This window comes from Oncorhynchus gorbuscha, linkage group LG11, assembly GCF_021184085.1.
Source record: "Oncorhynchus gorbuscha isolate QuinsamMale2020 ecotype Even-year linkage group LG11, OgorEven_v1.0, whole genome shotgun sequence".
NCBI lineage: Eukaryota > Metazoa > Chordata > Actinopteri > Salmoniformes > Salmonidae > Oncorhynchus > Oncorhynchus gorbuscha.
The window spans coordinates 68,874,911-68,895,182 of record NC_060183.1 but is presented as its reverse complement, the minus strand read 5'-3'; the positions used below and the strand labels follow the sequence as shown (position 1 = coordinate 68,895,182).

At 44.3% G+C, this 20,272-nt stretch overlaps 1 protein-coding gene across 4 annotated transcripts in view; it reads left to right on the top strand.

The window, feature by feature from the left end:
• Positions 1-19,949, top strand: part of LOC123989315 (transportin-1-like) — a 58,419-nt gene extending 38,470 nt beyond the window's left edge. For 3 of the 4 annotated variants that reach the window (XM_046290244.1, XM_046290243.1, XM_046290245.1), the window contains 15 exons: positions 13-199; positions 553-705; positions 1,495-1,720; positions 3,022-3,193; positions 4,497-4,583; positions 9,725-9,832; positions 10,642-10,800; positions 11,031-11,118; positions 12,131-12,229; positions 12,333-12,428; positions 15,840-15,915; positions 17,071-17,170; positions 17,364-17,438; positions 17,571-17,710; positions 17,887-19,949. In XM_046290244.1, the coding sequence (XP_046146200.1) occupies positions 13-199; positions 553-705; positions 1,495-1,720; positions 3,022-3,193; positions 4,497-4,583; positions 9,725-9,832; positions 10,642-10,800; positions 11,031-11,118; positions 12,131-12,229; positions 12,333-12,428; positions 15,840-15,915; positions 17,071-17,170; positions 17,364-17,438; positions 17,571-17,678 (1,734 nt within the window). In that variant the 3' untranslated portion in view covers positions 17,679-17,710; positions 17,887-19,949. Of the gene's footprint in view, positions 1-12; positions 200-552; positions 706-1,494; positions 1,721-3,021; positions 3,194-4,496; positions 4,584-9,724; positions 9,833-10,641; positions 10,801-11,030; positions 11,119-12,130; positions 12,230-12,332; positions 12,429-15,839; positions 15,916-17,070; positions 17,171-17,363; positions 17,439-17,570; positions 17,711-17,886 lie in introns of those variants that run through there. The other variant, XR_006830552.1, reaches the window with a different exon arrangement.
• Positions 19,950-20,272: the final 323 nt, after the last annotated feature.

Here is a 20,272-nt window from a genome sequence, read left to right as displayed (position 1 = left end):
GTGTGTGGTCAGGGTGATGTGGACGAGGATGATGATGAGGCCATCCCTGACAACGAGCAGGACATCAGGCCCAGGTTCCACCGCTCCCGTACCGTTGCCCAGCAGCACGAGGGCGACCGCGATGGCATCGAGGACGATGACGACGATGACGATGATGATGACCTGGACGATGATGACACCATCTCTGACTGGAACCTCCGTGAGTGGACCTCTGATTATCTGGTTTTCTCTTCTGGTTTTCTTGCTTTGTCTCGCTTACTCTTTTTTTTTCTCTGTCTCGCGCTCGCTCCCTCTCGCGCTCGCTCCCTCTCGCGCTCGCTCCCTGTCACGCTCGCTCCCTGTCGCGCTCGCTCCCTGTCACGCTCGCTCCCTCTCGCGCTCGCTCCCTCTCGCGCTCGCTCCCTCTCGCGCTCGCTCCCTCTCGCGCTCGCTCCCTCTCGCGCTCGCTCCCTCTCGTGCTCGCTCCCTCTCGCGCCATCGGTATTGTTGACCTTTTTGTGTGCGTGACTGTGTACCTCTGTTTATTAACACGTCCCCTCTCACTGTCTCCAGGTAAGTGTTCAGCAGCAGCGTTGGACGTGTTGGCAAACGTGTTCAGAGACGACCTGCTCCTCCCCATCCTGCCTCTCCTCAAAGAGCTCCTCTTCCACCCAGAGTGGGTCATCAAGGAGTCTGGTATACTGGTCCTGGGGGCCATCGCTGAGGGTAAGGACTAGCAGAGACTGGTATACTGATCCTGGGGGCCACCGCTGAGGGTAAGGGCTAGCAGAGACCGGTATACTGATCCTGGGGGCCACCGCTGAGGGTAAGGGCTAGCAGAGACTAGTATACTGGTCCTGGGGGCCACTGCTGAGGGTAAGGACTAGCAGAGACTGGTATACTGGTCCTGGGGGCCATCGCTGAGGGTAAGGACCAGCAGAGACTGGTATACTGGTCCTGGGGGCCATCGCTGAGGGTAAGGACCAGCAGAGACTGGTATACTGGTCCTGGGGGCCATCGCTGAGGGTAAGGACTAGCAGAGACTGGTATACTGGTCCTGGGGGCCATCGCTGAGGGTAAGGACTAGCAAAGACTGGTATACTGGTCCTGGGGGCCATCGCTGAGGGTAAGGACTAGCAGAGACTGGTATACTGGTCCTGGGGGCCATCGCTGAGGGTAAGGACTAGCAGAGACTGGTATACTGGTCCTGGGGGCCATCGCTGAGGGTAAGGACTAGCAGAGACTGGTATACTGGTCCTGGGGGCCACCGCTGAGGGTAAGGACTAGCAGAGACTGGGACGGGGAGGAAGTGATAGACTATACAGTGGTGAAAGAGAATGTACAGTGTGTTTATCCACTTGTGTGGGTCAGGAAGTTGCTTAATTCTAGCTATCAGGGGTATTCTACCATGCAACCTGAACGAAGGACTAAAGAAGACTATCTCTCTCCACCATTTTCACCGCTGATCTTAAAGCCAGTGGAACCCAATAGTCTAACCCCATGTCATTTTCCCAGGTTGTATGCAGGGTATGATCCCCTACTTACCAGAGCTCATCCCCCACCTGGTGCAGTGTCTGAGTGATGAGAAGGCCCTGGTGCGCTCCATCACCTGCTGGACCCTGAGTCGATATGCCCACTGGGTGGTCAGCCAGCCTCCTGACACCTATCTGAAGCCACTGATGACTGAGCTTCTCAAACGCATCCTGGACTCCAACAAGAGGGTGCAGGAGGCCGCCTGCAGGTGAGTCAGCATGTGGTCAGCTGTTGGTAGCTGTGGTTATGTTTGACCAGAAGTCTGATTTATATGTAAATGATCAGTAATAAGTGGCTCTGGGTTTTAAAGCTGGGGACGACAGTCCTGGGAGTTGAAGTAAAGATGATGATCATTGTGACGATCAGTTGATACAATCAAAAGTTTTTGAACAACAGTTCAAAAAGAACAGCTTGACTGCGAAGTGGTGTTCTAAACAACCTTTTATTTCCCTCACCCCTCTCTCTCCTGCCTTATCCCCCTCCTCTCTCCCCCTCTCTTTCTCTCTCCCCTCTACCTCCCTCACCCCTCTCTCTCCTGCCTTATCCCCCTCCTCTCTCCCCTCTACCTCCCTCACCCCTCTCTCTCCTGCCTTATTCCCCTCCTCTCTCCCCCTCTCTTTCTCTCTCCCCTCTACCTCCCTCACCCCTCTCTCTCCTGCCTTATCCCCCTCCTCTCTCCCCCTCTCTTTCTCTCTCCCCTCTACCTCCCTCACCCCTCTCTCTCCTGCCTTATCCCCCTCCTCTCTCCCCTCTACCTCCCTCACCCCTCTCTCTCCTGCCTTATTCCCCTCCTCTCTCCCCCTCTCTTTCTCTCTCCCCTCTACCTCCCTCACCCCTCTCTCTCCTGCCTTATCCCCCTCCTCTCTCCCCCTCTCTTTCTCTCTCCCCTCTACCTCCCTCACCCCTCTCTCTCCTGCCTTATCCCCCTCTCTTTCTCTCTCCCCTCTCCCTCCCTCACCCCTCTCTCTCCTGCCTTATCCCCCTCCTCTCTCCCTCCCTCACCCCTCTCTCTCCTGCCTTATTCCCCTCCTCTCTCCCCCTCTTTCTCCCTCCCCTCTACCTCCCTCACCCCTCTCTCCTGCCTTATCCCCTCCTCTCTCCCCTCTACCTCCCTCACCCCTCTCTCTCCTGCCTTATCCCCCCTCCTCTCTCCCCTCTACCTCCCTACCCCTCTCTCTCCTGCCTTATCCCCCTCCTCTCTCCCCTCTCGTTCTCTCTCCCTCTACCTCCCTCACCCCTCTCTCTCCTGCCTTATCCCTCTCCTCTCTCCCCCTCTCTTTCTCTCTCCCCTCTACCTCCCTCACCCCTCTCTCTCCTGTCTTATTCCCCTCCTCTCTCCCCCTCTCTTTCTCCCTCCCCTCTACCTCCCTCACCCCTCTCTCTCCTGCCTTATCCCCCTCCTCTCTCCCCTCTACTTCCCTCACCCCTCTCTCTCCTGCCTTATCCCCGTCCTCTCTCCCCCTCTCTTTCTCTCTCCCCTCTACCTCCCTCACCCCTCTCTCTCCCCAGTGCCTTTGCCACTCTGGAAGAGGAGGCGTGTACAGAGTTGGTTCCCTACCTGGCCTACATCCTGGACACTCTGGTGTTTGCCTTCAACAAGTACCAACACAAGAACCTGCTTATACTGTACGACGCTATAGGGACGCTCGCTGACTCTGTTGGACACCACCTCAACAAGCCGGTACACACTCACACACATCTTTCAGCTGTGTGTTTAGTTGTTGTCGTCTAATGTGGGCTTTACTGTATGTGTTTAGTTGTGATGTCTAATGTGGGCTTTACTGTATGTGTTTAGTTGTGATGTCTAATGTGGGCTTTACTGTATGTGTTTAGTTGTGATGTCTAATGTGGGCTTTACTGTATGTGTTTAGTTGTGATGTCTAATGTGGGCTTTACTGTATGTGTTTAGTTGTGATGTCTAATGTGGGCTTTATTGTATGTGTTTAGTTGTGATGTCTAATGTGGGCTTTACTGTATGTGTTTAGTTGTTGTCGTCTAATGTGGGCTTTACTGTATGTGTTTAGTTGTGATGTCTAATGTGGGCTTTACTGTATGTGTTTAGTTGTTGTCGTCTAATGTGGGCTTTACTGTATGTGTTTAGTTGTGATGTCTAATGTGGGCTTTACTGTATGTGTTTAGTTGTGATGTCTAATGTGGGCTTTACTGTATGTGTTTAGTTGTGATGTCTAATGTGGGCTTTACTGTATGTGTTTAGTTGTGATGTCTAATGTGGGCTTTATTGTATGTGTTTAGTTGTGATGTCTAATGTGGGCTTTACTGTATGTGTTTAGTTGTTGTCGTCTAATGTGGGCTTTACTGTATGTGTTTAGTTGTGATGTCTAATGTGGGCTTTACTGTATGTGTTTAGTTGTGATGTCTAATGTGGGCTTTACTGTATGTGTTTAGTTGTGATGTCTAATGTGGGCTTTACTGTATGTGTTTAGTTGTTGTGATGTCTAATGTGGGCTTTACTGTATGTGTTTAGTTGTGATGTCTAATGTGGGCTTTACTGTATGTGTTTAGTTGTGATGTCTAATGTGGGCTTTACTGTATGTGTTTAGTTGTGATGTCTAATGTGGGCTTTACTGTATGTGTTTAGTTGTGATGTCTAATGTGGGCTTTACTGTATGTGTTTAGTTGTGATGTCTAATGTGGGCTTTACTGTATGTGTTTAGTTGTTGTCGTCTAATGTGGGCTTTACTGTATGTGTTTAGTTGTTGTCGTCTAATGTGGGCTTTACTGTATGTGTTTAGTTGTTGTCGTCTAATGTGGGCTTTACTGTATGTGTTTAGTTGTGATGTCTAATGTGGGCTTTACTGTATGTGTTTAGTTGTTGTCGTCTAATGTGGGCTTTACTGTATGTGTTTAGTTGTGATGTCTAATGTGGGCTTTACTGTATGTGTTTAGTTGTGATGTCTAATGTGGGCTTTACTGTATGTGTTTAGTTGTTGTCGTCTAATGTGGGCTTTACTGTATGTGTTTAGGAGTACATTCAGATGCTGATGCCTCCACTGATAGCAAAGTGGAACCAGCTGAAGGACGAAGACAAGGATCTGTTCCCTTTACTAGAGGTGAGCCTCACTGTCCTCTAATAATATTCCCTTTACTAGAGGTGAGCCTCACTGTCTAATAATGTTCCCTTTACTAGAGGTGAGCCTCACTGTCTAATAATGTTCCTTTTACTAGAGGTGAGCCTCACTGTCTAATAATGTTCCCTTTACTAGAGGTGAGCCTCACTGTCTAATAATGTTCCCTTGACTAGAGGTGGGCCTCACTGTCCTCTAATAATATTCCCTTTACAAGAGGTGAGCCTCACTGTCTAATAATGTTCCCTTTACTAGAGGTGAGCCTCACTGTCTAATAATGTTCCCTTTACTAGAGGTGAGCCTCACTGTCTTCTAATGTTCCCTTTACTAGAGGTGAGCCTCACTGTCCTCTAATAATGTTCCCTTTACTAGAGGTGAGCCTCACTGTCCTCTAATAAGGTTCCCTTTACTAGAGATGAGCCTCACTGTCCTCCAGTAAGGTTCCCTTTACTAGAGGTGAGCCTCACTGTCTAATAATGATCCCTTTACTAGAGGTGAGCCTCACTGTCTAATAATGATCCCTTTACTAGAGGTGAGCCTCACTGTCCTCTAATAATGTTCCCTTTACTAGAGGTGATCCTCACTGTCTAATAATGATCCCTTTACTAGAGGTGAGCCTCACTGTCCTCTAATAATGTTCCCTTTACTAGAGGTGAGCCTCACTGTCCTCTAATAAGGTTCCCTTTACTAGAGGTGAGCCTCACTGTCCTCCAGTAAGGTTCCCTTTACTAGAGGTGAGCCTCACTGTCTAATCATGTTCCCTTTACTAGAGGTGAGCCTCACTGTCTAATCATGATCCCTTTACTAGAGGATGAGCCTCACTGTCTAATAATGTTCCTTTTACTAGAGGTGAGCCTCACTGTCCTCTAATAATGTTCCTTTTACTAGAGGTGAGCCTCACTGTCCTCTAATAATGTTCCCTTTACTAGAGGTGAGCCTCACTGTCCTCTAATGTTCCCTTTACTAGAGGTGAGCCTCACTGTCCTCTAATAATGTTCCCTTTACTAGAGGTGAGCCTCACTGTACTCTAATAATGTTCCCTTTACTAGAGGTGAGCCTCACTGTCTAATAATGTTCCCTTTACTAGAGGTGAGCCTCACTGTCTAATAATGTTCCCTTTACTAGAGGTGAGCCTCACTGTCTAATAATGTTCCCTTTACTAGAGGTGAGCCTCACTGTCCTCTAATAATGTTCCTTTTACTAGAGGTGAGCCTCACTGTCCTCTAATAATGTTCCCTTTACTAGAGGTGAGCCTCACTGTCCTCTAATGTTCCCTTTACTAGAGGTGAGCCTCACTGTCCTCTAATAATGTTCCCTTTACTAGAGGTGAGCCTCACTGTACTCTAATAATGTTCCCTTTACTAGAGGTGAGCCTCACTGTCTAATAATGTTCCCTTTACTAGAGGTGAGCCTCACTGTCTAATAATGTTCCCTTTACTAGAGGTGAGCCTCACTGTCTAATAATGTTCCCTTTACTAGAGGTGAGCCTCACTGTCTAATAATGTTCCTTTTACTAGAGGTGAGCCTCACTGTCTAATAATGTTCCCTTTACTAGAGGTGGGCCTCACTGTCCTCTAATAATGTTCCCTTTACTAGAGGTGAGCCTCACTGTTCTCCAGTAAGGTTCCCTTTATTAGAGGTGAGCCTCACTGTCTAATCATGTTCCCTTTACTAGAGGTGAGCCTCACTGTCTAATAATGTTCCCTTTACTAGAGGTGAGCCTCACTGTCTAATAATGTTCCTTTTACTAGAGGTGAGCCTCACTGTCTAATAATGTTCCCTTAACTTGAGGTGAGCCTCACTGTCCTCTAATAATGTTCCCTTAACTTGAGGTGAGCCTCACTGTCCTCTAATAAGATTCCCTTTACTAGAGGTGGGCCTCACTGTCTAATAATGTTCCCTTCACTAGAGGTGGGCCTCACTGTTCTCTAATAAGGTTCCCTTTACTAGAGGTGAGCCTCACCCTGTACTCTAATAAGGTTCCCTTTACTAGAGGTGAGCCTCACTGTCCTCAAATAATGTACCCTTTACTAGAGGTGAGCCTCACTGTCTAATAATGTTCCCTTTACTAGAGATTAGGCTCACTGTCCTCTAATAATGTTCCCTTTACTGGAGGTGAGCCTCACCTTGTTCTCTAATAATGTTCCCTTGAGCCTCACTGTCCTCTAATAATGTTCCCTTTACTAGAGGTGAGCCTCACTGTCCTCTCACACCAAGACACAATCGTCCAGGGGAGTTTTCTACTCTTCAGCAAAAACATGCTCATTTCTTGACGCTACCCATCCCATTAGCGGGATCATTTTCGTCAGCAACCGCCGAATAGCATAGCGCCACAGTCAAATAATATTACTAGAAAATATTCATATTCATGAAATTACAAGTGCAATATTGCAAAACACAGCTTAGCCTTTTGTTAATCCACCTGTTGGCTCAGATTTAGAAATTATGCTTTACAGCGAAAGCAGTCCAAGCGTTCAAGTTTATCGAAAGCATAACATTATTTAACGGTCCTTCTGTAGCTCAGTTGGTAGAGCATGGCGCTTGTAACGCCAGGGCAGTGGGTTCGATCCCCGGGACCACCCATACGTAGAATGTATGCACACATGACTGTAAGTCGCTTTGGATAAAAGCGTCTGCTAAATGGCATATATTATTATATATTATTATTATATTATTTACACTAAGCATTAAGTAACGAAAATAAGAAAAGCAATCAAATTAATCGTTTACCTTTGATGATCTTCGGATGTTTTCATTCACGAGACCCCCAGTTACACAACAAATGTTCCTTTTGTTCCATACAGATGATTTTTATACCCAAAATATCTCTGTTTGTTTGTCGCGTTATGTTCAGAAATCCACAGGAAAAAGCGGTCACGACAACGCAGACATATATTCCAAATAACATCCATAATGTCCACAGAAACATGTCAAACATTTTTTATAATCAATCCTCAGGTTGTTTTTTAAAAATATATTCGCTAATATATCAACCCGGGTGTATAGGTTTTTCAGTTACACCGGGAGAAACTCTGTAGCGCAAAACTCACTCTGAGAGCCCCCACCTATCCACTTACGCAATGTGATCTTTCACGCTCATTTTTCAAAATAAAAGCCTGAAACTATGTCTAACGACTGTTGACACCTTAGGGAAGCCATAGAAAAATGAATCTGGTTGATATCCCTTTAAATGGAGGATAGGAAGGCATAGGAACAGAGAGGTTTCAAAATAAGAGGCACTTCCTGATTGGATTTTCCTCGGGTTTTCGCCTGCAATATCAGTTCTGTTACACTCACAGACAATATTTTTACAGTTTTGGAAATTTTAGAGTGTTTTCTATCCTAATCTGATTATATGCATATTCTAGTTTCTGGGGCTGAACAATAGGCCGTTTCAAATGGGTACGTTTTTTAGCGAAAAACGAAAATACTGCCCCCTACACGCAAAAGGTTAAACAATTAGTTACTACCTTTAACCTCTCCTGGCCAACATCCAGTGAGATTGCAGAGCGCCAAATTCAAATACAGAAATACTCATTATAAAAATTCAGAAAAGATACAACTAATTTACATAGGTTTAAAGATGAATTTCTTGTGAATCCAACTACGGTGTCAGATTTCAAAGATGCTTTACGGCGAAAGCATACCATACGATTATTTGAGGACATAGCCCAGCAGACAAATCATTTACAAACAGTAACCAGCCAAGTAGAAGAGTTACACAAGTCAGAAATAGAGATAAAATTAATCACTTACCTTTGATGATCTTCATATGTTTGCACTCAGAAGACATTAATTTATTCAATAAATGTTCCTTTTGTTCAATAAAGTCTCTATTTATATCTGAAAACCTCTGTTTTGTTTGCGCGATTTCTTCAGTAATCCACAGGCTCAAACGCAGTCATAACAGGCAGACAAAAAATCCAAATTGCATCCGTAAAGTCCATAGAAACATGTCAAATTATGTTTATATTCAATCCTCAGGTTATTTTTAGCCTAAATAATCAATAATATTTCAACCGGACAATAACGTCGTCAATATAAAAGGTAAACAAGAAAGGCATTCTTGGCCTCCCGGGTGGCGAAGTGGTCTAGGGTACTGCATCGCAGCGCTATCTGCGCCACCAGAGACTCTGGGTTCACGCCCAGGCTCTGTCGCACCCGGCCGCGTCCGTTAGGTCCGTGGGGCGACGCACAATTGGCCTAGCGTCGTCCATGTTAGGGAGGGTTTGGCCGGTAGGGATATCCTTGTCTCATCGCGCACCAGCGACTCGACTCCTGTGGCGGGCCAGGCGCTGTGCGTGCTAGCCAAGGTGTTCAGGTGCACGGTGTTTCCTCCGACACATTGGTGCGGCTGGTTTCCGGGTTGGAGGCGCTCTGTGTTAAGAAGCAGTGCGGCTTGTTTGGGTTGTGTATCGGCGGACGCATGGCTTTCAACCTTCGTCTTTCTCGAGCCCGTACGGGAGTTGTAGCGATGAGACAAGCCCGTACGTGGACGACGCTAGGCCAATTGTGCGTCGCCCCACGGACCTAACGGACGCGGCCGGGTGCGACAGAGCCTGGGCGTGAACCCAGAGTCTCTGGTGGCGCAGATAGCGCTGCGATGCAGTAATTACTAACAATTGGATACCATGAAATTGGGGAGAAAAGTGGGTAAAGAAGAAGAAAGGCACTCTCTCGGTCGCTCGCATGAAAAAGCTCTGTAACCCGGCAGGGTCCACTCATTCAGACTGCTCCTACTCCCTCATTTTTCAGAATACAAGCCTGAAACTATTTCTAAAGACTGTTGACATCTAGTGGAAGGCATAGGAACTGAGTCCTAAGTCAATGGATACTGTAATGGCATTGAATAGAAAACTACTTCCTGAATGGAAGGTTTTCGCCTGCCAAATCAGTTCTGTTATACTCAGATATTATTTTAACACTTTTGGAAACTTTAGAGTGTTTTCTATCCAAATCTACTAATTATATGCATATCCTATCTTCTGGGCCTGAGTAGACGGCAGGTTTATTTGGGCATGCTTTTCAGGCCCAAATTATTTCTTCCTCTTTTATCCTCTCTCTTGTCACATCACCTTCTCTCTTCTCTGAATCCCCCCATCTCTTGCTCCCCCTCCATCTCTCAGTGCCTGTCGTCAGTAGCCACATCTCTCCAGAGTGGTTTCCTGCCTTACTGTGAGCCTGTGTACCAGCGCTGTGTCAACCTGGTGCAGAAGACCCTTGCTCAGGCCATGGTGAGACACACACGTCCGTTGTTGTGTGAGGGACACGGGGGTGTGTGAGACACTGTTGTGTGAGGGACACAGGGATCTGTGAGACACTGTTGTGTAAGGGTCATGGGTGTGTGTGAGTGACACAGCTTGCGTTAGGGACACAGGGGTGTGAGACACTGTGGTGTGAGACACGGGGGTGTGAGACACTGTTGTGTGAGGGACACGGGGGTGTGAGAGACTGTTGTGTGAGGGACATGGGGGTGTGAGAGACTGTTGTGTGAGGGACACGGGGGTGTGAGAGACTGTTGTGTGAGGGACACGGGGGTGTGAGAGACTGTTGTGTGAGGGACACGGGGGTGTGAGAGACTGTTGTGTGAGGGACACGGGGGTGTGAGACACTGTTGTGTGAGGGACACGGAGGTGTGAGACACTGTTGTGTGAGGGACAAGGGGGTGTGAGAGACACTGTTGCGTGAGGGAGCATTTGTTTAGTGCTTGCTTTCTTGCCTGTAAACATCATATTGTTTGTGCCAGCTGGCTGTGTGAGTTGGCACTGAACACACCACAGAGAAGGGTTTTGGCACAGATAGTGTGTGTATGAGAACATTTGGGGATTATCTTCTCGCGGTTGGATTTCGTGCTTGCGGAATGTGGAATCTAATTATTTCAAATAACTATTTTCCCAAATCTAATCCACACTCTCTCCTCTTTCCATCACCCTCTGTCACACTACCTCCCCTCTCTCTCTTCCTCTACCATATATTCTATCGTCTGTCTCCCTTGTTTACTGCTCCCTTTTCCTGTCTCCCTCCCCTCTGTCTCTCCATCCAGCTCCACCAGTCCCAGCCAGACCAGTACGAGGCTCCTGATAAGGACTTTATGATTGTGGCTCTGGACCTGCTCAGTGGACTGGCCGAGGGGTTGGGCGGCAACATTGAGCAGTTGGTTGCCCGTAGCAACATCCTCACGCTCATGTACCAGTGCATGCAGGTAACCAACCAGTGACCTCAGTGTTACAGATCAACCAACCAACCAATGATCTTGCAGTGTTACAGATCAACCAACCAACCAGTGATCTTGCAGTGTTACAGATCAATCAACCAACCAGTGATCTCAGTGTTACAGTTCAACCAACCCTGACATAGTTAATCTCTCAGGTCCGTGAGTCATGACTCTCTCTGTCTCCCTATCGCTCTCTCTGTCCTCTCTATCTCTCTTAGGACAAAATGCCGGAGGTGCGGCAGAGCTCCTTTGCTCTGCTGGGTGACCTGACTAAAGCTTGTTTCCAGCATGTAAAGCCATGCATCGGTACGTACTCTATTCTCTTACACCAGACTGGCAGTAACACACAGCCTGATACTCTATTCTCTTACCCCAGACTGGCAGTAACACACAGCCTGATATTCTATTCTCTTACCCCAGACTGGCAGTAACACACAGCCTGATACTCTATTCTCTTACCCCAGACTGGCAGTAACACACAGCCTGATACTCTATTCTCTTACCCCAGACTGGCAGTAACACACAGCCTGATACTCTATTCTCTTACACCAGACTGGCAGTAACACACAGCCTGATACTCTATTCTCTTACACCAGACTGCCAGTAACACACAGCCCGATACTCTATTCTCTTACCCCAGACTGGCAGTAACACACAGCCTGATACTCTATTCTCTTACACCAGACTGGCAGTAACACACAGCCTGATACTCTATTCTCTTACCCCAGACTGGCAGTAACACACAGCCTGATACTCTATTCTCTTACCCCAGACTGGCAGTAACACACAGCCTGATACTCTATTCTCTTACACCAGACTGGCAGTAACACACAGCCTGATACTCTATTCTCTTACCCCAGACTGGCAGTAACACACAGCCTGATACTCTATTCTCTTACCCCAGACTGGCAGTAACACACAGCCTGATACTCTATTCTCTTACCCCAGACTGGCAGTAACACACAGCCTGATACTCTATTCTCTTACCCCAGACTGGCAGTAACACACAGCCTGATACTCTATTCTCTTACCCCAGACTGGCAGTAACACACAGCCTGATACTCTATTCTCTTACACCAGACTGGCAGTAACACACAGCCTGATACTCTATTCTCTTACACCAGACTGGCAGTAACACACAGCCTGATACTCTATTCTCTTACCCCAGACTGGCAGTAACACACAGCCTGATACTCTATTCTCTTACACCAGACTGGCAGTAACAAACCGGCTGATATACAAGATGTGTGTAGTAGTCTGAATGACAGGTTATCAGTTACCAATGATTTAAGCTTCTATCTCTTTCTCTTCTGTGCAGCTGATTTCATGCCTATACTAGGCACTAATCTGAACCCAGAGTTGATATCAGTGTGCAACAATGCAACGTGGGCAATCGGAGAGATATCTATACAAATGGGTGAGTGTCTGGAAATTGTCAGAAAGAGGTCACACATACCAGCTTGGATACATTCTCATGAATGTGTGTTACACCTCCCTGACCTCCCTTCCCCTCTCCCCAGGGGCTGAGATGCAGCCCTATGTGACCATGGTGCTGCACCAGCTGGTTGAGATCATCAACAGGCCCAACACCCCAAAGACCCTGCTGGAGAACACAGGTACCACCACAAGGTGGCGCTGCAGGCTGTGCTGAACCTGCCATCCACACAGGGAGATGTTACACAGCACAGTCAGTCAGGGCCACTCTGGGTGCGCCCCAATGAAATCTCCTTTCTCCCAAAGTGTGCACTCGTTCAATTCCCTTCATGGATTTGAAGGGAAATTACTGGTATATGAAAACTCCTCGTTGCCCATGCCAACACCAATCCAATGCTTTTAAATGTCTGGGGAGTAGTGAACGAGTGCAGACTTCAGGAAGAAGGAGACGTTATTGGGACACCCTCTGACTGGAGTGGAGGCCATTAATCTCCATCTGAAAGCCTCCCCATGCTCTGGGCCTTACAGGTTTTGCCGGTTTCAACCAAACATCCCAACTATTTGGACCCAATGATCTATGGCTTAGAGGCTGTGTTTATGGGCTGTTGGATCCCTGCTGAAAGAAATGAAATGTGGCTGAGGTGGAAAGAGGGAAAGAAAGGAGGGGAGAAAGAGTGACAGATTAAGTATTTGTTCCTCATGGAGTAAGAATCTGGGGAAATGCCAAAACCGAGCAAACCCTGTAAGTGTACAGTCTTGGCATTATTAACTGAAATGGATTGATTCTGTTGCACTGTTGGTTGTCAGATTTTTCTAGCTTTATTTCCCTTGAAGTGAAGTTGAAGTGTTGAGCAGCATCAATAGGTGACCATAAGGTCTTAACTGAGACAGTGGAGTGTATAGCTAAATGCTTCAAGAGTTTTCATACGGTTAATTTGACAAACTGAATGTTTACTGAACACTCTGATGATGATGATGATCATCAATAATAATAATAATAATAACTAGTCGTCTTTGCTGACTGAGGAAAGAGCTAATCCCATCCTAAACCTTTTTTGGGGTGTTGAGAGAAATGTTATAGCGCCTATACTTATAAAACAAACCTTTGGTTACACTCTGCTTTTATTTAGATGCTCTAGTCGAATTGGAAACCGTGTTTGGGTGATCCACAATGGCCGCCGACTTGAAACTAGAACCCAAACTGAGCCAAAATGAGGGTGAAGTGTAACCTGCCTAACCCCACTACACCCCCCCCCCCCCAGTAAAACTAGGGAATTTGTAGATGTTGTTCCTGTTTGTTTGTCAGTTTATTTGTTGTTTTTAGTTGGTTTTTCTTTTAAATGTGAATGCATATCTGCCAATATATGTTGAATGTTTAGTTAAAGGATGGCAAACGTTTGATGCAGGATAGGTGATGGATTGATGGAGCCATAGGGCTATGCTGTTCAGCTCAGTCCACTGCCATTCTATTTTAGTATGATAAATCAAAACATAATCAACTTGGTTTCCTTTGGGTTGTTTCATACAAGAACTCTCCTAATCTTCATTTTCAGCTAACCTCAAAACATTCAGAAAATGTATTCATTTTGATTCTCTTATAGCTCACCAATTTGATCCTTCAAAGCACTTTAAAACACACATACAGTATAAAGTCACATCAACACTGTTGAGGTGGATGGGGTTTGAGGCCATATACAGTGCCTTCAGAAAGTATTCACACCCCTTGTTTTCCACATTTTGTTGTGTTACAGCCTGCATTTAAAATAGATTTTTTTGGTCACTGGTCTGGTATTAATTACACTTTAGATGGTGTGTCAATAAACCAAGTCACTACAAAGATGCAGTTGTCCTTCCCAACTCAGTTGCCGGAGAGGAAGGACACCGCTCATGGATTTCACCATGAGGTCAATGGAGACTTTAAAACATGTACAGAATTTAATGGCTGTGACAGGAGAAAACTGATGATGCCTCAACAACATTGTAGTTATTCCACAATACTAACCTAATTGACAGTGAAAATAATACAAATATTCCAAAACATGCATCCTGTTTCCAACAAGGCACTAAATTAATACTGCTACAAATGTGGAAAAGCAATTAACTTTTTGTCCTGAGTACAACGTGCAAATCCAATACAACACATTACTTAATACCACTCTCCATATTTTCAAGCATAGTTGCTCCATCGTGTTATGGGTATGCTTGTAATTGTTGGGGAGTTTTTCGGGATAAAAAATTAAGTGGAATGAAGCTAAGCACAGGTGGAAATCCTGGAGTAAATCTGGTTCAGTCTGCTTTCCACCAGACACTGGGAGATGAATTCACCTTTCAGCAGGACAAGAACCTAAAACACAATTCCAAATCTACACTGGAGTTGCTTATCAAGAAGACACTGAATGTTCCTGAGTGGCCAAGTTAGTTTTGACTTTGAAAAATCTATTGCAAGACCTGCAAATGTTTGTCTAGCAATGATCAACAACCAACTTGCTAAAGCTTGACATATTTTTTAAAAGGATAATGGGCAGATGTTGCACAATCCAGGTGTGGAAAGCTCTTAGAGAAATACCTAGAAAGACTCACAGCTGTAATCGCTGCCAAAGGTGCTTCTAGTATTGACTCAGGAGTGTGAATTCTTAATATTTCTGTGTTTAATTTTCAATACATTTGCAAACATAAAAATAAATAACTTTTTAATGTTGTCGTTATGAGGTATTGTGTGTAGATGGGTGAGGAAAAACAAACAATTGAATACATTTTGAATACAGGCTGTAACACAACAAATGAGAAAGTCGAAGGGTATGAGTACTTTCTGAAGGCACTGTATAGCTATAACCCCTCCCCTCCATCCTCATTTGCAGCCAATGAGCCTATCCTGCACTGAACTTTATTTCTAATGAGCCTATCATCTGCTTTCTGCATGTCTCATTGGACTGTTCATAAATGCCTGTTTCTTAATGAGAATGTTGCATAGTTTTGTGTCTCTTAAACGTAGGTCCTCCTCTCTGTCTCCTCATAAGAACCTGCTGTACCGGATACTAGTCTCCTCCCATGTAGTTGGTCATTTCTGTACAACCAAAAAAAGAAGAAACGTTTTTCTGTTTCTTATGGAAAGATTAACCTTTTTGTGAGTTTTAAGGGAGAAACCTCTGAAAGCTCAATTCCCAGCTGCCAACTTTGAGAAGAATAAGAACCTTGTAAACATTCCATACTGGCATTTGGCTAACTAATGACTTTACACTTTAAAGTTAGACGAAGAACATTTAATTTAACATTTTGGAAAGGGGAGTTTGTCGTAAGAGAACAGAGGCCATTTCAACATTGATATTTCTGACGTCCGAGCAGGCATGTTGCTGTTTGATTGATATTGTGTTGTCAAAGTGTTCTCCCTTAAACGAGGTGTTTGTTTTTAGTGCCATACTATTGTCTACACGGGGCAGTAATAATCAACACTAGTGAATTCTTCTGTTTATTATCATACATGGATTCTGTTGATTTATGTTTCTGAGTTGTTTGTTTTTTCTTTATTTTTTCTCCTCATTGCTCATGTCTTGGTTGGCGTTTGGTGGTGTATAACCGTGATTGCGTTACCTTAGCAATAACAATTGGTCGTCTTGGTTACGTTTGTCCTCAAGAGGTGGCACCCATGCTACAGCAGTTTATAAGACCCTGGTGTGTATTATTCAATCTTTTATTTAATTCATATTCCTATCCTCTTTCCTCATGTCTGTCTCTTCCTGTCTCTCTCTTCTTCCCTGTCTCTGTCTTTCTCTCTTCCTCCGTCTCTTTCTTTCTGAAATAAGTATTTTCTGTTTCTCCTGAATCAGTCCGTAATCATTGCCAACCATGTGACTAATCCAGTCCTCTTTTAGGTCCTCTGTCTGTGATGTATTTTGCTTCAGTAGCACCTTCATGTATTTTATACATTACTGGTTTATTTATTTTACAGTTTGTCATTGTTAATTGTCGCTAACTACTAATTAGTGCATGGGATTCGATTGTCACATGCCTGCTGGTTCAGAAGGGGAAAACAAAAGGCTTCCCTAAAATTCCCAAAGCATACCACAAAAAATTTCCCAAAGCATTCTCAGAGCACCCCCCCCCCCGTCCACTAGTCATCCAGCTGCATGTTCCTATCCCAGAATTCCTCAACTTCCTTTAAGAAAAAAAGTTAATATAAAAAGATTTAGCATTTATAATGTGCAATAGTAAAGGTTAACCTAAATGCCATATGGGCCAAAGTTAAGTTATTTTAAAAGTGATAAAACCGTTTTTAGTGACTTACTCGTAAGTGTATAGTTAAGTGCGTTAACACAACATTTCAGAAGGACCGGTTTGTTTGATGTGCATGCACCAGTCTGATACTGTTTTAAATTATCTGAGAGAAATAATTTTCTCCCCACAAGAATATTTTGTACCTTCCGAAGTAGTCTTTGGTGAAAGTAGTTCTGATAATATCAAATCTTCTAAAGGTCTAAAATTAATTATTGTAGATTGAATTCACAAGTATGAAGTAAAAATGGCAAGTTGTCTTTTTAAAAATATATTATAGGTTATTTTTCTTTTTTTAGTTGCCATACATACAATCAACAAACCTTGAGGCAATATATGTAGTATTTTTATATTTTGGAAGGTATTCTATTTATCCATAGTGGAATTTATTGTGTTAACAGGTAATATGATTTACCTATGCAAGTTCAATTACATTATTGAATACAGTCAATGGTCATTTCAGAGTGCTGTAAGGGTATTGAATTGTAATGCTATGCAGTTGCTTTAAGGCAGCCCCTCTGGCCTGGTGTAAAACGTGGCTGTTCCTGTTGACAGGTGCACCTCTCTAAGGAACATAAGAGACAATGAGGAAAAAGACTCGGCGTTCCGAGGCATCTGCACTATGATCAGTGTCAACCCTGGAGGAGTGGTACAGGTGAGGCCCCCGGGCATTGCTGCCCTCTAGAGTATAACATAGGAACTGCACTTCTCTTCTTCTCATGGCCCATCAGTTGAGGACTAAGAAAAATACAGGAACTGCATTACTGGTTATATGGCCCCTGAGTGAGTGATGTTTGCAGAGAAACTCTTGTTGTCTCAAGGCAGACCTTTACTCTCATTTTCTCCAGGACTTTATATTTTTCTGTGATGCAGTTGCCTCGTGGGTAAATCCAAAGGATGATCTGCGAGACATGTTCGGCAAGGTAAAAACTGATAACTCTGCCACGTAGTCTTGTAGACTCGAGGCCCGATCTGTGTAAGGGGAAGGAGTGAATATCCTGATTCACAATGTGTGCATGCGTGGCTTTGTGCTAATTGTTGTTTGATATTTTCAGATCCTCCATGGGTTCAAGAACCAGGTGGGCGAGGATAACTGGAGGCGTTTCTCAGACCAGTTCCCACTGCCTCTGAAGGAACGGCTGGCGGCCTTCTACGGGGTGTAATGCTTTCCATAGGAACATACCTGTTCAAGGGGGTACTTTGCACATCCATGGTCAAATCTAATTATAGAGCCGAGAGATCCTATCCAAGGCACTTTAGTGTCTGTTTGTTAGCCACCTTATTTGAGCAAAATGATAAGCAAGCGAAATTGGGAAGGTTTATTCCTAATTTGGCTTACTTAATAATATTGTTCTCACTCTGTGTTTCCAGGTCATTCACTATGGGAGACGACTGACGGGGAACCTCTTATACCCAGGGAACATGTTACCCTTTACTGGGGGTAGGGTCTGCCAGCTGGGGAGGGAGGGGGGTACGGACCGGGACCCTCCTCAACCTTCTTGACGGGCGGGGTGGGAGGGAGGTGTTAGCCAGCAGAGGCAGTCAACGCCCCCCAAGCAACAGGCGAGGGGGACACGGGGGAACCAGCAGGCTAACTTAATCAAGGGAGGAAACATTTATTTAATAATTTCAACATCTCATTCAGAAATGAAAAGACATTGTCAGCGTAACCATTTTTGTTTTCTCTTTTTATTTTGTCATTCGAGCTCTCCAGCGACTCTACTACTGAGTGGACATTTGAATCAAAATGCAGGAAAAAAAACAATGCAAAACTTTGTAAATGCTTCTGTTGTTTAGTTGTGGTAAAATCATGACTTTATACTTACCAGGGGGGGATAGTGCTGATTGAGGGTCCGATTTCAGTTAAGAGCTTTTAAATCTATTCGTACCGACCGGAAAGTGCCACTCAGAGATAAGTGTTGGGGGAGCGAGTGTAGAACTAGAGAGAATGATACCGACCATAGAATTGATATGGGGGTGGTTATAAAATAGCGTAGCAGGCATAGAAATGACATTAAAAGTCTCAAAGAAAACAACATAGCAGCTGTCCTCAACTGCCGGGGGGGACACAAACGGCCTTTGCATATCTTCGAATAACAATAGCAGGCTATCATTTATTGTAGTCATCAATCAAAGCAATTGCATTGAGTTAATGAAAGAAAAATTGGTAGTGGCATATTTAAAGTAATAGAGTAATAAACAGTATTTTTATGGCAGGTCAGAAGCTGTGTTGAATAAACCATTCAGTCAAACACGTCAGACAGAAAGAGTGCATATGATTCTATATTTGTTGTGGTTGAAAGTGACTTGTCTTAAAAACAGGAAAATAACTAAGTAGCATGCTTACATCAGTGGGAAGTGGGTAAGGAGGGTGTACATCAGTAGAGTCATCAGATAGTTGTGGTATTTCTTGCATAGCCTTGTGATAAGGTTTCTTAAACAAACATGTAGTTTGTCCTTTTTCAGTTTTCTGTCCGCCCACCACCCCCTATGTTTACCAGACGTTTTCCAGTCAGTGTCTAGCATGAACTGGGTTTACATACATACAATATAGAAACATACAAGTCTGATATTGATATTCTCATCTAGTTGAATCCATATACTGTGGCAGGGTTTTGGTTGTGATTCTAAAAAGAGACCTTGAACACTGCTACATACATGTTAAAACTCTGAGGTAAACTCTCAGGCTGCCTCTGTCCTGTGGTGTGGAAGTGAAGTGTTCTGTGTGCATGGATGTTTTACTAGCTGCCATAATATCAGCTTTCCTGACCCCGTATTGTTTTAAATATCAAATTCTGTCTTTCTCACATTTGTGAAAACAGTACTTGGGCTCGATTGTGGCAACGTAAGACTATATTGTTTAACCGTGTCAAAGGGAGGGGGGTATGGAAACAGCATACAGGGCTTTAGCTGAAAATGTTCACCCTTTTGTTATTAGGACTGTAACACAAGTCCTCCTGTCTTGAAGATGTGTCTGTCTATGACCTTTGTTGGTTGTCAATCCATAACTCAACAGTAAGCAATTGTGTAAAAAAAAAAAAGAGGAGAAAAAAAAGTTTTATGTACTGTGGTTTTTTTATTATTGTTGGTTTGCTTTTTTTGTGAAAAGCATGATCTTTGAGGATGATTGTAATGACTGTTTTGAATGCAAGGTTTTGGAATGCTTGATTCCTTGCATGTTGGTGGTCCTTTTACATCCCAAACTAGACAGGGGGAGGTGCATTTCAATTGAACTAAAAAGTTAAGGAAATTCTTATTTATTCACTACCCCATTTCGCTGACATACAATATCAGACTTTTATTTTGAAAGTTCAACTTTTATCTCATACATACCTGCAGGACGATTTTCCCCTTAACCTATAACCCACGTGTACATGTATTGTTTGTTTTCTTGTTAAATACTGTGAAGTTAGAACTTAAAGAAAAAAATATGTTTTTTGTTCCTTTTTGTTTTGGTGTGTTATTCTTTTGGCTCCGTAAAGTGCAAAAGTCTTGAGGTCGTTGATTGCCTGAATGTATCCCATGGTGGGTGGGAATACAGTTTTATGCCCAGCCAACCAATCAGATTCACTCTGCAGGTCAGAGTAATTGTTGCAGTATTTTGTCTGCCTCGCAGGGCATATTAAAAGCACTTGTTCAGACAGAAAATGTATTCTGCATACTGTAGTAGACTCACACAATCACGTACTGATATAGTATTTGTTTACTGGAGACTTATACCACTAAACACCTCATGTATTACTTCACTGGGTATTCA